Source organism: Oenanthe melanoleuca, chromosome 1A (assembly GCF_029582105.1).
Source record: "Oenanthe melanoleuca isolate GR-GAL-2019-014 chromosome 1A, OMel1.0, whole genome shotgun sequence".
NCBI classification, from domain to species: domain Eukaryota; kingdom Metazoa; phylum Chordata; class Aves; order Passeriformes; family Muscicapidae; genus Oenanthe; species Oenanthe melanoleuca.
In genome coordinates, this window is record NC_079334.1 from 35,833,010 (window position 1) to 35,845,726 (window position 12,717).

Consider the following 12,717-nt stretch of genomic DNA (forward strand, 5'->3'; position numbering starts at 1 on the left):
TACTGCTAAATAAATATCAACTGAAACTACAGTTAAATTATCAAATTCAGACCCAGTGTATATATAGTATGTGCATATGTAAAGTTTTCTTCTGAAAAGGTCTCAGCTGGTTTCAATTTCCTTGCTTTTGTTTCCTATACAAGCACAGAAGCCGAAACATTTGTTCCACTGTCCCATTAATTCAGGTAGGAGCTGTGGGCTGGAAGGACTGTCACTCTGTGTTTGGCTAGTACAAACACAGCAGCAGATGTACCTAGAAGTGGATGTCTAACCCCACAATGGACAGCACTCCTCACTTTCAAAATTTACAGTAAAACATATCAATTCAATGGGCTTTCCCAGCTAGTCCATTTTTTACATTCTAAGGGGCAACACCAGCGGTTTTAGCAGCAGTGTAGTCAGTAAGCACAGGATCATTTGCATCTCTGGGAAGGAAGGAGACCTTCAGACAAGTGATGGAGCTGATCCCATGACCACAGCATGGATGCCACCATTTTCCTTGCTAAGAAAACTCTACTGCCACCAAATCAGTAGTAGTATACTGGCAGCGCAGCAGCAGATCTAATTGCTATCATCCAGTCAACTGCCCAAGGGAAAGTTTTAGGTCTGTACCTATAAACTAAGTAATTAGGACAATGTGAAAAGAATCAGCCCCTACACCAAGTCACTGAACACAAATATTGCTTTTAAAAGGCTTACCTTCAGAAACTACAAAATGTACAGCCATGAAACACTACAAACTACTCCTGTGAGAAGCCTGTAATCAGCACTGTAGACAAGGGGGTTCCTCTTGTGAAAATGAAAATTCCATACAAAAATATGAAAATAATTTCTCTTTAACTATTGCCCCTACAGAAAGTCCTCTAATTGAATTTTTGTCACTTGTGAGGACTTTTGCTTTCTCACTTGTCCAGTCATTTTGGGCACATATTCTATCATTATCTAAATATCTGAAATCTCTCCAGTCTACAGTTTTTTTAATATTATAGGTTCCTGGAAAATTGCAGTTCCAAGGCACTAGATCAGCATGTGAATGTTTTGCCCCTTGTATTAACCAAATCAAGTGGATAAAATCACCATTATTTTGGTACTGCTTGGGTTTAACACAGCAGAACACATCCTGTTGTTAGTGAAACCTCATCTGTGCCTTCAAGGCTGCTCATTTTTAGAGAGCTTATATGATTGATGTATACTTCGAGAGAATAAAAATAAATGTTTAAGAGCTTTACTTTAAATGACTTTAATTTGAATAGTGATCCAATTTATCTAACTTTATTTTTCTTGCATTAGAGATATGGTGAGAATGAAAGATGTAGCTAGCTGAGATCATTTAAAAATTAAACAATTTGGGAGAAAAAGTTAAAAATTAAATAGTTAGAAAAAAATTAATTAAAATCATGCTGTGCCTTTACAGGGATTTCTTTTTTTCAAGAGTGAATTATAAAGCTCTACAATGAGCTAAGAATAATGTTCTAAGTCGTAATTAATTGGTACATATTTGCTCCTATTTAAAGTATGTTCTTACAACTGAAGATACACTTATAAAATTGGACCACAATTATTTATCTTCTGGGGAAATTGTGTTCTAATTTTTTAAAATGTAAATGCACACAGTTTAGACAGTTCTTTGATTAAGTAACAAGTTTCAACACCATTTAGGGTACTATTTGACAAAGAAAATTAATCAGGAACATTATTCTTATTTTTGCAACAATTTAACATCTAACTTAAGTCTATTTTTCTTTATGACTATATTTATAATCTTGTTTAATAGGTTACGAGACTCTGATAAGAAACCAGAATGAAGTATTAGCACTTTGTTGGCAGATCTGTAATATAAATTTTATTATAAAGAAGAGCAACATACTTATTTTTTTAAATCTTCAATCCCAAATCTTATACTCCCATTCTCTATTACAAACTTCAGGATTCATGCTGCATGTGCAGAAAGAGGAAGGGATGATCCTCTGCCATAGCACACATCCAGTCTAAAGAGAAAGAGCAGAACTTCACCTTGAAAAATGAGGCACAGAGGTGTGATGGGCTTGACATTCAGGCACCTGTCCCACCTCGAATTCAGGAGACATTATCTGAGGATGTGGCTACTCAAGGTTTCTGGGCAAAGCTGTGCACAGCCCCTGTCCTGTGTTCCTAAGTTTCAGGCATCACAGGGGTCTGACAGAGGCAGGCAGAGAATGCATCATCCCTGGTGATGGTTACTGCTATTGCTCCTTCCCATTCTTGTTGGAGATCTCCCACAAGTGAACATGCAACCAGCCCAGTCAAGCTCTTCAACACTGATTTTAATTACTGAGTGATAAGTTAAGTACTTCCTCATGGCACTAATCCCTGAGTAGATATGCCTTTGTCCATTCTGGACAATTTTTGCAACAAAAATATGGTAGTTTCTGACCAATTGTTTTGGAAAGTTGTGGAGAGATCATCCCTGAATGAGAATTTGGAGACTAATCTATCTAAATTCTAAGGATTTCAAATTAATTACTGTTAATCCATAATCACTACATATAGGGTCATTTTACTGCAGCGAAACACAGAAGTCAGACAGTAAAAACATTGCCTGAACCGTGTGCCCCACAATGCCCAGTTTTATGTTTTGCAAGATGAAGTTCTCTCTATTTAGACCCAGATGGTCTTTCAGAGTGCTAAGTCCTTGATTAACTGGTGCACTCAACAGTATTTTCTTCCTCCTTAAGTTTTATTGACTTGAGTGCAAGATTCTACTCAAATGTTGTAACAACCTATTAATTAGTAAATCACTTCAGCAACATCGGCTCACATTAGCTGGCAGAGCTCCAGAAACATTTCAAAATGCATGAATAGCTATGCCTGATTTTTTCAGTAATTAAAACTTCTAGGGGCTGCGAACACAGAAGAAGGGATTCACTTTATTTTTTTACATTTATCAGACACTCATGTGTGAAAAAAATTAAAATAACTCTCATTTTTTTCATGTTTGCTGCTAACAATTTCCAAAAATAGCTGCTAGGCATCAATCCCTTGAAAGAACCCAGGGCCTCTTCCAAGAAACTAACAAAAGTAATTAACCTGTTGGCCATGTTCTCACAAATACTTACGTAGGCGGTTAAACTTAAGCAAAATTCTAAGTTGTTGCAAGACAGTAGCACTACTTGTGTCCATGTGGAACACAGAAATAAAATTATCTACCACAAGTAATTAGATACAGAAATAAAGGAGGAAGAAAAGGAAAGAAAACATGCTTGTTTGGGAAAACTTTTGATTTTTTATCACCTAAGCCAGACTTCACTGAAATTACTTCAATCAATGAATGGCAATTTGTTAATTACTACTCCCTCAGATCTATGGGGAGTTTTGTTTATAGACATGCAACACACTCCTATACATGCTTGCAATTGTTTTTCTGGGGGCATTTCCACTGAGTTGTCAAATGTGCAGTCAAGTAAGCACACTCAAGTAAGCCAACTCAGGCAGGTGCATGGACATGAATCCATTATTTCTTGAAGAGGAAACACAAAATCTGCATGAACAAGTGTGGAAGTTGACGACTGACGAATTTAGCTTGTTGGTTATCACTGTCCTTCAAATTATGTGATGGAAGACATTTACTCCATTATTTACACCCTTCTTAAGATGATAAAGAATTAACCAATGTTCTTAACCATCACAGCATCATGACAGAAGTGAAATGGCAAACAGAAATCACCGAGAAAGCCCATATCTACAATATTACACTTTGAAAGATTAGATGAGGCTGTTTTAATATTACTTAGCAACCAGAAGTGATTCACTTGTAATGCAAACAACACACAGATGTGTTCTGACTTGATAGATAAAACAGGAAAGCTCATCTCTTATCCTCTTTTCAGTGATCTCTGGCCTGCAGCAGGGCGTCTTGCCCCCCACAAGAGCTTATCTGTTGTTTGTTAACTAGTCAGATATCTGGAACAGGAATAGCTGTCTTGTAGTGAGTTCTTTTGGCACCACAGGATTAACAGGAGTCTGGCATCTCCCAAATGCCAATAAACACGTTAATGTCAAAGTGAGATCGATAATCTGGATTTCTCACTGATAAGACACCTCACTTTACAAACTACAAAAACTACATCAAACTCACAATTTCCATTCACATTTCCATGGAAATGTGTGGAGTTTTTCCCATGAGGAGGGATGCTTGCCTCCCAGTTACTCCCATGGTGATTGAGTGAAGGAATCTGTGTACATTGTCATCATTTCAGTGGTAAGTTACAAGTGGTAAGTCCTAATCAATACTATTTCTTTTGCTAGCTTTAATATAGGTACCTTGATGTTGTGCATGCCTTATGTCATGCTGTAATCTACCAGTAGTTCGTTTTAGTTTTATACTGTGTAGTAGGTAACTGATTAAGCTCTTTTGTCTGTTATCTCCTGTCTGTTTAATAAATAATTCATTTTATTAAAATAGGCCATTCTTAGTATTTGCAGGCCAGAATAATTTCTTAAATTGAAACTGTTGCCAAAATCTGAAGCTAGGACAGGACTTGTCTGAAGCTCCCACTGGTCCTGTGAGTCCCCACCTCAAGCACTCCAAGATTTCTTGGAACAATCTGGATGATTAGACCAGAACAGTTTTAAAATATCTGTGTTTGCATTCAGAATCGTACATCAGACTCTAATTCTCCTCATTCACAAAGACAGACAAATGCAAACTTCATTAACCTATGGGTTATAGAATGGATGCTGGCTTAGCCTAATTCAGTGCAGCAGCCTGCACTCCCCCCACTGCAAACATCATCAAAACTGATCTGAGTACTTGTGACAGAAGATTAATAGTAGAAACAGTAAAAACTGCATTAAAGATAAAATCACCCCGAAGTGATACGACACCAGCATCAGTGAAACGCATTTACTCTAAGTTTTCTAGGCAATTAATTAAGGTACTTTGTTTCCATATAAAAGACAGCAATAAATAGCAATGGTTACATTTCTAAAGAAGTTAAAAATCAGAGCAAAGTGGCTATGACTAGTTGGGGCCTTCCAACAGGTCCAGTAACATCTCACAGAACATCTGCACATAACTGTGTCAGATGCAATACTATCATCTCCCACTGTCAGCAGAACACACCTCTACTAACAGACTCAGAATACCAGCACTTCTTTTCCTGATGAAGGCAAACCAGCTGTCTCAAATCAAAGCAGCTCTCTCACATAGTCACGTTTACATCATCCTGTTTAAATTTGCCCCAAGTAAGAATACATCCACAGTCAATTTTGCCAGCAGAAAAGTGAGCAACCTGTATGCAACCTGCATGGCAATCTGTAGCTGATGAGCTACAAGAGTAGCTGGAAGAAACTGTACCTGCATGCACAGAGATGTTTGCAAAAACATGCTCATGTCTATGGGTAAGTTATGCTTCAAGTCATCATGGTGTGTATTTGAAAATTACCCCCCTGTTGTCACCTGTCAGGAGTTTACATATTGCAGCTCTCCACGCATTCTTTCCTGAACTTCAGAGATACATGTTTACTCAACCTACCCAAGGCAAGAAGTCTGAAAATGCTAATCCTCTTAGAAACATGTTTTTCTTTCAGAATAGATGCAGTGAAGGTTAAAGGGGTTAACAAGGATGATTATTAAGCTCAGGCAGGCATTGAATGGTAATTTTGTTAATTTTTTAGGCTGAACCACAATGCTGTTATATCTAAGGAGTGTGAATAATGTATTTCTTCACACATGAAAGCTTCACAGGGATGAGCTCAGTTAAATGAAGGAAGAAGAAAACATCTTTATTTTCCAACAGTAGCTTCTCTTGTACAACATGCTGCTGTTGACTGAATCCCAGTAACTCTACATTTTCAAACCACAAGGAAAATTTAAACATGGTTATATGTGTGTTTTCTACTCTGTTTGCATTCTTCTGAACATTGACATGAAATTTTTAGGGTTTCCATTGTTCCAGTACAGGAGCAGCATATATCCCAATTTAAGATAGTGAAAATGATTGTTTTAATATCACAATCAAGTCAGAAGTAAATACTTCAAGCAATCAGCCATTTTAAAAGAGTAAAAATACTTAAATTCATTGATTAAAACACTGCAAGAGGTCTATCCTCAGATTTTCAGTTGAAAGAAATAATAACCTTTTTTTTAAAAAATGCAAAGATTAAAATATATCAATTCCTAAAACAGCAAAATAAGATGTCTCCTTACAGTCTCTCCTGCTTCTGATGCTAGGTGTTTGGTTTGCTCCTTGTACAAACAAATTTATTTCTCAGTTATGCTTTCTTTTCCATTGTGTTTTGCCCTGAAAAAGTGTCCATGAGCAATACCACCTGAAGCCCCTCACACACAAGTATTTCTGGTATTTCAGGTACTGAAGCCCCTTTTCCCTCAGATGAATGCTCTCTCATCTTTAGACAGGAGAGCTGTATCATTTCTCTTGCTAATGAGATAGATTCCAGTGGCTGAGCTGAAGCTAGAGGAGGAAAGTGTGTTGCAGTATCTCAGTACTGTCCCAAATACCTCACAGACAGGGTATCAGGTTTGCTTTCTGCACCGGCAGATACAGGACCGAGGCACTGAACTGAAGCACAGCAAACTGCTGGAATCTCAGCATTACTGTTTGAAATGGCTGAAGAGAAACTTGACTGCAAGCTGTGCTGGAAAAGAAGAGAAGCAGTCCTTTTCCTGCTTTAGTGACAATATTGAAAGGCATCTTTTGCAAGGACCCCATACTCTACAATTGCCATTTATGTATTCATTTGATGTAGGTATCTTACTACCTGTAGTGCTGGACCCTTAGAGGGCCCACTCACACTTCAGAATCTCACATTAAGAGGCTCTTCACAGCACAGTGGCTGCCGCCAGATGCATTTTGAGAGGCCCCTAAATCCCCCTGTAGGAAGTGTAACTCTGAGCATCTGATTCTGCCCTGAGCCAGGCATCCAAAAATGAAGCAATGCCTAAGTCCCTTTAGAAATTCAAGTCTTCACAGCCTCTCTGTGGAAGCCTGACTTCCACTTTCATGTATAGAGGCTAGTGATGTAGATCACATATAATTTGGGGTTTTTCACTAATTCCAGAAGAAAATCTGCAGCACTATAGTTGGAAATCTAATGGCTTTTTCAAACTGTACTGGAAATACAAAGACGACCTCTTTCCTTGTGCTAAAATTTACCAGTATTATACTTTGTAAACAGTGGAAAATTATTTGCACAGTAAAGAGTATATAATTACAAAATACAAACAGTATCTGATATCACGATTACTTCACTTTCTTATTGTGAAGAGTAGATGATAATTCATTTCTGCACCTACCAGATTAAATGTAATTACTAAAAACCACAGCAATTGCAAGCATATGCCAGTAAAACAGAGTCAGATGTTACTGTACTTCCCAACACTTTATCCAAAATTAAATATTACAAGTAAAGCATAAAAAACATTTCAAAAGAACATCTAAAAAGTCATAGATTAAAAATGTTGCTAAAAAAGTTATGAATGTTAACATTTCTTCAGTATTATTAAAAGTACATTCTCTATAATAGCTATTTCAACTTTAACTGCAGTAAATTCCAGGGAATCAAAAACCTCCCTTATATGACTTATGTGATACTTAATATCACATTTTAATTTAATACTGAGTTAATTTTCAGTTGATTAAAATCTTGAGACACAACCAAATTCCATTGTCTCTACTGCTTTGAAAAATTTGTGTCATCTTCCAGAATAAAGTCTTTTGGGAGTGGATGGATGGATGGATGGAAATGTTGCAAATTAGCCTTTATTTTTACTGTCACAGTGACATTCAAATTTAATCTATATATAAAAAATCTCTGAGCTTTCTGGAACTCTGTTTTTATGCTCTGGCTATTCAAACCCACCGAAACCAGGCTTTCTACAATCATCAGTCAATTACATGGTTCTGTTTCAGAAGGGGGAATGGCAAACCCAAGAATATTTACAGTAATTTCTGATAATGAATGGAATGGGCAAGGATACACAGAGTTTTTGTATCTGCACCAACTTTTCTCACCAATTCTCGAGAGAAGTCTGGAGAAAGAGGAGCAGCAAAGGAGAGGAGCTTCCCCTTCTTTGTGAGGAAACAAGCTCTGAGGGAATCTTACAGGTTCTGAGGCAGCTGTTTGCAGCAAATTCATAAACAGCTGTTAAGGGTACCAAACTGAGCAAAGCACTTGATTGATGAGAAAGAATACAAAATGGCACCTCTTAGATGTGCTCTCTGCACATATCTTGTACTTATCTGGTTGCCCTTTGCACTTGAGCTAGTTATTGTCTCTGAAGTGCTAAAAGAGGCAGAAGCATGACTCAAACACCATGCTAATTAAATTCTGATGGTGGAATCATCAGTTTCTTGGTAAAAAAGCATGAAAAAAGACCCCTTGCTTTACTTTTAGGTTCCAGTCCAAGTTAGCTGAAATTGAGTAAAGATGCTATGGGGTAGCTCTGATTCAACAGGATCTCAACATTCCTGAGAGAATACTGACATATCCTACAAATGCTGTATTTGTGAAACACAAGCTGACTTTATGTTTATTGAGCTGCTATTCCTAGTAGTCTTTGTGAAGTTTTTTCAATATAAGTAGATAGGAAGTGAGTTTTGCTCATATATTAGTTACATTCAGGATGTGAGATAGGTCTGAGAAAACTGGGAAATTCTGGAGCATGGGGCTGAACAAATCCTAAAATCTTCAAGAATAAATAAAAGTGTGTCTCTATCTTCTTTGCCAGTTGTGCCCCTATTTATCAGCTGACTGTCAATCTCTATTCTGTAATTACATTATTTGCTGCAGCCATTTTTCAAAACTGTGCCGTTCCTTTGAGAAACACATTGCTTTAACTTAGTAGCTATTCTCCTCTGCCCTGCTGGTGCTTTTATCATAATACTCATCATATGCTGGCAACCACAATCTTCTGCTACCAAAAATGGCCCCATTGAAAGGCTAAGATGAATCTTCAGACAGCTCCTTAAATTTATTCCTTTTCTTTCTTGCTACTGTTCGTAAAGCAATAAGCTTGTGTTTTGTTGTGTTTTTCTTTTCTGATGCCTCCTTTCTTAATCCTATTGGAAAGACACAGCCAGGTAGCTTTGAATGGTGACAGCTTTTTTAACACTGAATAATCTACTGCTGTGCATGCTAATAGGTAATGCTAGGTTTGATTAACTAATTTTGCAAATGAATATCTAAGTAAATTACATTTGCAGATTGTTTCCAATGATTCTTTCTCTTTAATTGCCTCTTTGAACAGCTTCATACTGATTGTTGCTGCTTATGATAAGAATTCATATAATACCCTGGGGTATATGTTTCATAGTAAATATATCTGGTATCACTTTACACAAGTAAAAACCTTCCACCTCACACAGATATTACTTAAAGGTACATAGACGTAGTTTTGTGCTATTTTTTCCCCAGAAGTTTCAAAGTCATATAGGAATGTAATTTCCCTTCATGTCTGGTTTTAAGACATTTGGATACTTATGTAACTGGGTATGCCCATAAAGGATTTTTGAAGATTACAAAGGCAGACAGAGATAAATTAATTGCAAACAAACACCAATAAGACCAAAAAATCTCTGAAAAATCCTGCTTGCTTCTATGGCTAGAGAAATCTGATCCTTTCATTGAGCTAATACAAGAGTGCAACTAAAAACAAGAGAATTTTTCTCATATCTTTTTCTTTTGTGTTTGAAAGTAAAATATTCTCTTTTAAACCAAAATATCATGTACAACTGTGTACAGTGCAAATATTTCACATAATCTGAAAATCCCCTATTCTTTCTAAAGAAGTTGTGGTCTTAACCTATACTCTGCACTCATTGTCCATAGATGACTACATACTTAAATATTTGAAATTTCAGTTATTTCATATTTCTAGATACTTACTTGCCTTTAAAAGATAAACTTCATACACTATCCATGGCCCATGCTCCTTTGCCTCAGCTGAATAAACCTGTGTCTTGACAGCCTAACTTATATATTTGCTGTCAAACCACTACAGTGCTGCTAATGCTCAAGGCATCAGCTCTAATATTATCTGCTCTCTGAAACCTTACATGAGCTTTTCATGTATTCCTGAATCACATTAATTTTTAAGTCTTCACCCTTAAATACCTTGTAACATTTCCTTCCAACATATCTCCTTCCTTACTTCTCAGTCTTTCTGTCTCTAACCTCTCTCACTTTTTTATATGTTTAGCACCTTCTGCTGTCTTACCCCAACAGAGCTTACATGTTTGTTTGACATCATGGTGCTCACTCATCTTTCTTTCTTTAAATCCATCCATAAAATCCATCTTCTCATCATCTAGTATAAAATTATCCAACATTAATTTATCAAGAGTGGTCAGAATCCCCTACACCAACTCATATATGCAAAGACAAATAATCCATTCTGAAACTCCACAGACATTTTAAATGACAGCCAGCAACCTCTGCTTCCTGCTGTAAATAAAACCTTTGCAAAAGAGGGCACAGCAACAGGGCAGGCAGGAAGGGAAGAGCTGTACTGCTTCTCAGTGGGAGAAATGTGAGATACACATTTCAGCTCCACTTACCTGTTCCTATTGCTAGAAATCCAGTCAGAGATTAACGTTGCAGCCTGCTGGTGACAGTGCTTGTTCCCAAAGCTGCAGGCCAGCATGATGACTTCCCGACGCAGCTCCCTGCCCACATCAGAGAAAGCAATAAGGCTGCATTAACAAATGTGTTTGAATGTTTAGAAAAAACTACTTCTTATAACAATGACAGCAACCAGAAGCTGGGCAACATATCAAAAACAATCTGGCTTTAAAAATCTCAGTGTCAGTTTAATGCCTGCAACAACTGCAGAAAGGTCATGGATCAAAACCAGCCCCCATTTACACTTAGGCACTCTTCCTGACCACTGTGGTCACATGAGTACAAGTTCTTAGAAATACAGTGTAGTCAGATATTAAGTTAGGGCTTAGGAAATCATGTTCTCCCAACTTAAGAAGGAAGAATTCATCTCACAGCATCTTTCTGCTCTCCTTGCAACCCAGAAAAGAAAAAAAAGAAGGGCAACAGAGCTAAGGAATTATCACTGATTTATGCTAAACATGCATAAATCACCACTTTAGGAGGGTGCATTTGTATAATTTTATTTCACAAATAAACAATAAAAAAGTAAATATAACAGTACTCATGTTGGTACGATGCTTGAACAAGTGATTTGTTTAAATTGTTTGTTGGCCATCCAAGCTTCAGATACATTGATGCCACTTGTCTTAAAATATACTCCTGAGGAGAAAAAGAAAAGTATATTTCATGTTAAAATAATTTATTTTACTTGAAATTGAAATACTGCTAACTAGTGAGGTTTGGCCACTCTTTTTACCCTCAAATAATGTCCAGTTCCAAAGACTTAGCAAAGCTACATGTCCACTTAAAATCTTCCTTCACTGCTATAGTAAGAAGCAATCTCTAGACAAGCTACTTTATTAGATGCTTAGTAGAAGACAATTTATTAATATAAAATCCACAAATTTCAAAGATTTATTACATGCTACTTTGAACTTACAATGCACAGCTGGAAACTTACAAGAGTGTCAATAGCTTAATTTCTATTTTGTGGCCAATCTTGACTACACTTTGCATGTTCACTTTTAAAAGAACACTGTTTTAATTTCGATAGCCACGGCAAAAACGTTATGTGGGTACAGTCAATTGACTTCAGAATACATAACCATGTGGTTGCAAATAAGCTTTGTACACTTAATGACACTATGCTTTAAGTTTAGGCTCCTGGTGAGCTTAAGAAACAAAACAAGCACAAGATATATTTTAGTGACTTCTACTTTTTACACAGAGGATATATTTACATATTCTGACCAGTTTTGAAGAAAACCACTGTCATTGCATTCAGCATAATCTTTTTCCAGTGGAACTCACAAATTTGAAAAAGAGAACTGAGATATACAGAACTGCATAAGAGAGCATCTATTTTATTATTACAGATGCATAGGCATGTATATATGTCAAAGGAAGATTCATACTGCAGCTTTCTCTAGCAGATACGTTATTCTGTGACTAAAAGGACTTTTTATTTCTTCTGCTATCACCTCGGCTTTCAAAACTCCCATCAGTAGTGATGAAACATAACCCAGCTGTGAATTTTACTGGTTTTATGTATTAAAATTGTGTTTACTTTATGCAACCATGTTTAAAAGTGAAATAGCAATGGTAGACTCCTAAGAATTTTCAGTTGAATTTTCTTTGCAGTTAATAACAGACTAAATATGCAAATTATTTCAACTGTATTTTACATTATGGCTCTGGTTTGCATGTAGGCCTTAGTATATATTCAAAAAAATAATTTTCCATGCCATCAGGTAACTGTGTTTATGTATGTGTGTATCTATACACCTATATATGTATTAACTTCCACATATATACATACAATCACTTCTAACTTTCTCCTCTCTGAACATGGTGCCTACAGTCACATACAAACAAACAAATATACACTTAAGAAGAAAAAAGCATCCTTAGGTATCTCAGGCTTTAAAAAGCTCCTTCATTTGAAGGCTTTACAACATTACATAAAGTAACTGTATGCTGGCCATTGAAAATATGTAGACTACATAAAATTCATAGTGAATAAAAACCCCAAGAGTTCATAATTGTCACTGGCTGCAGTCAAATCCTGTGTACTTCATAAACCATGTAGCTACAGGTAAATGTTTAAATATTTGCCAT

General features: G+C 36.6%; 1 protein-coding gene across 1 annotated transcript in view; it reads right to left on the minus strand.

Moving 5' to 3' along the window:
* TRHDE (thyrotropin releasing hormone degrading enzyme) overlaps nt 1-12,717 on the minus strand; it is a 197,831-nt gene that overhangs the window by 12,407 nt on the left and 172,707 nt on the right. Inside the window, exons 14-15 of the mRNA XM_056482398.1 lie at nt 11,162-11,259; nt 10,557-10,664 (exon numbers count right to left, since the gene is read on the minus strand). Of these exons, the coding sequence (XP_056338373.1) occupies nt 10,557-10,664; nt 11,162-11,259 (206 nt within the window). The remainder of the gene's footprint in view (nt 1-10,556; nt 10,665-11,161; nt 11,260-12,717) is intronic.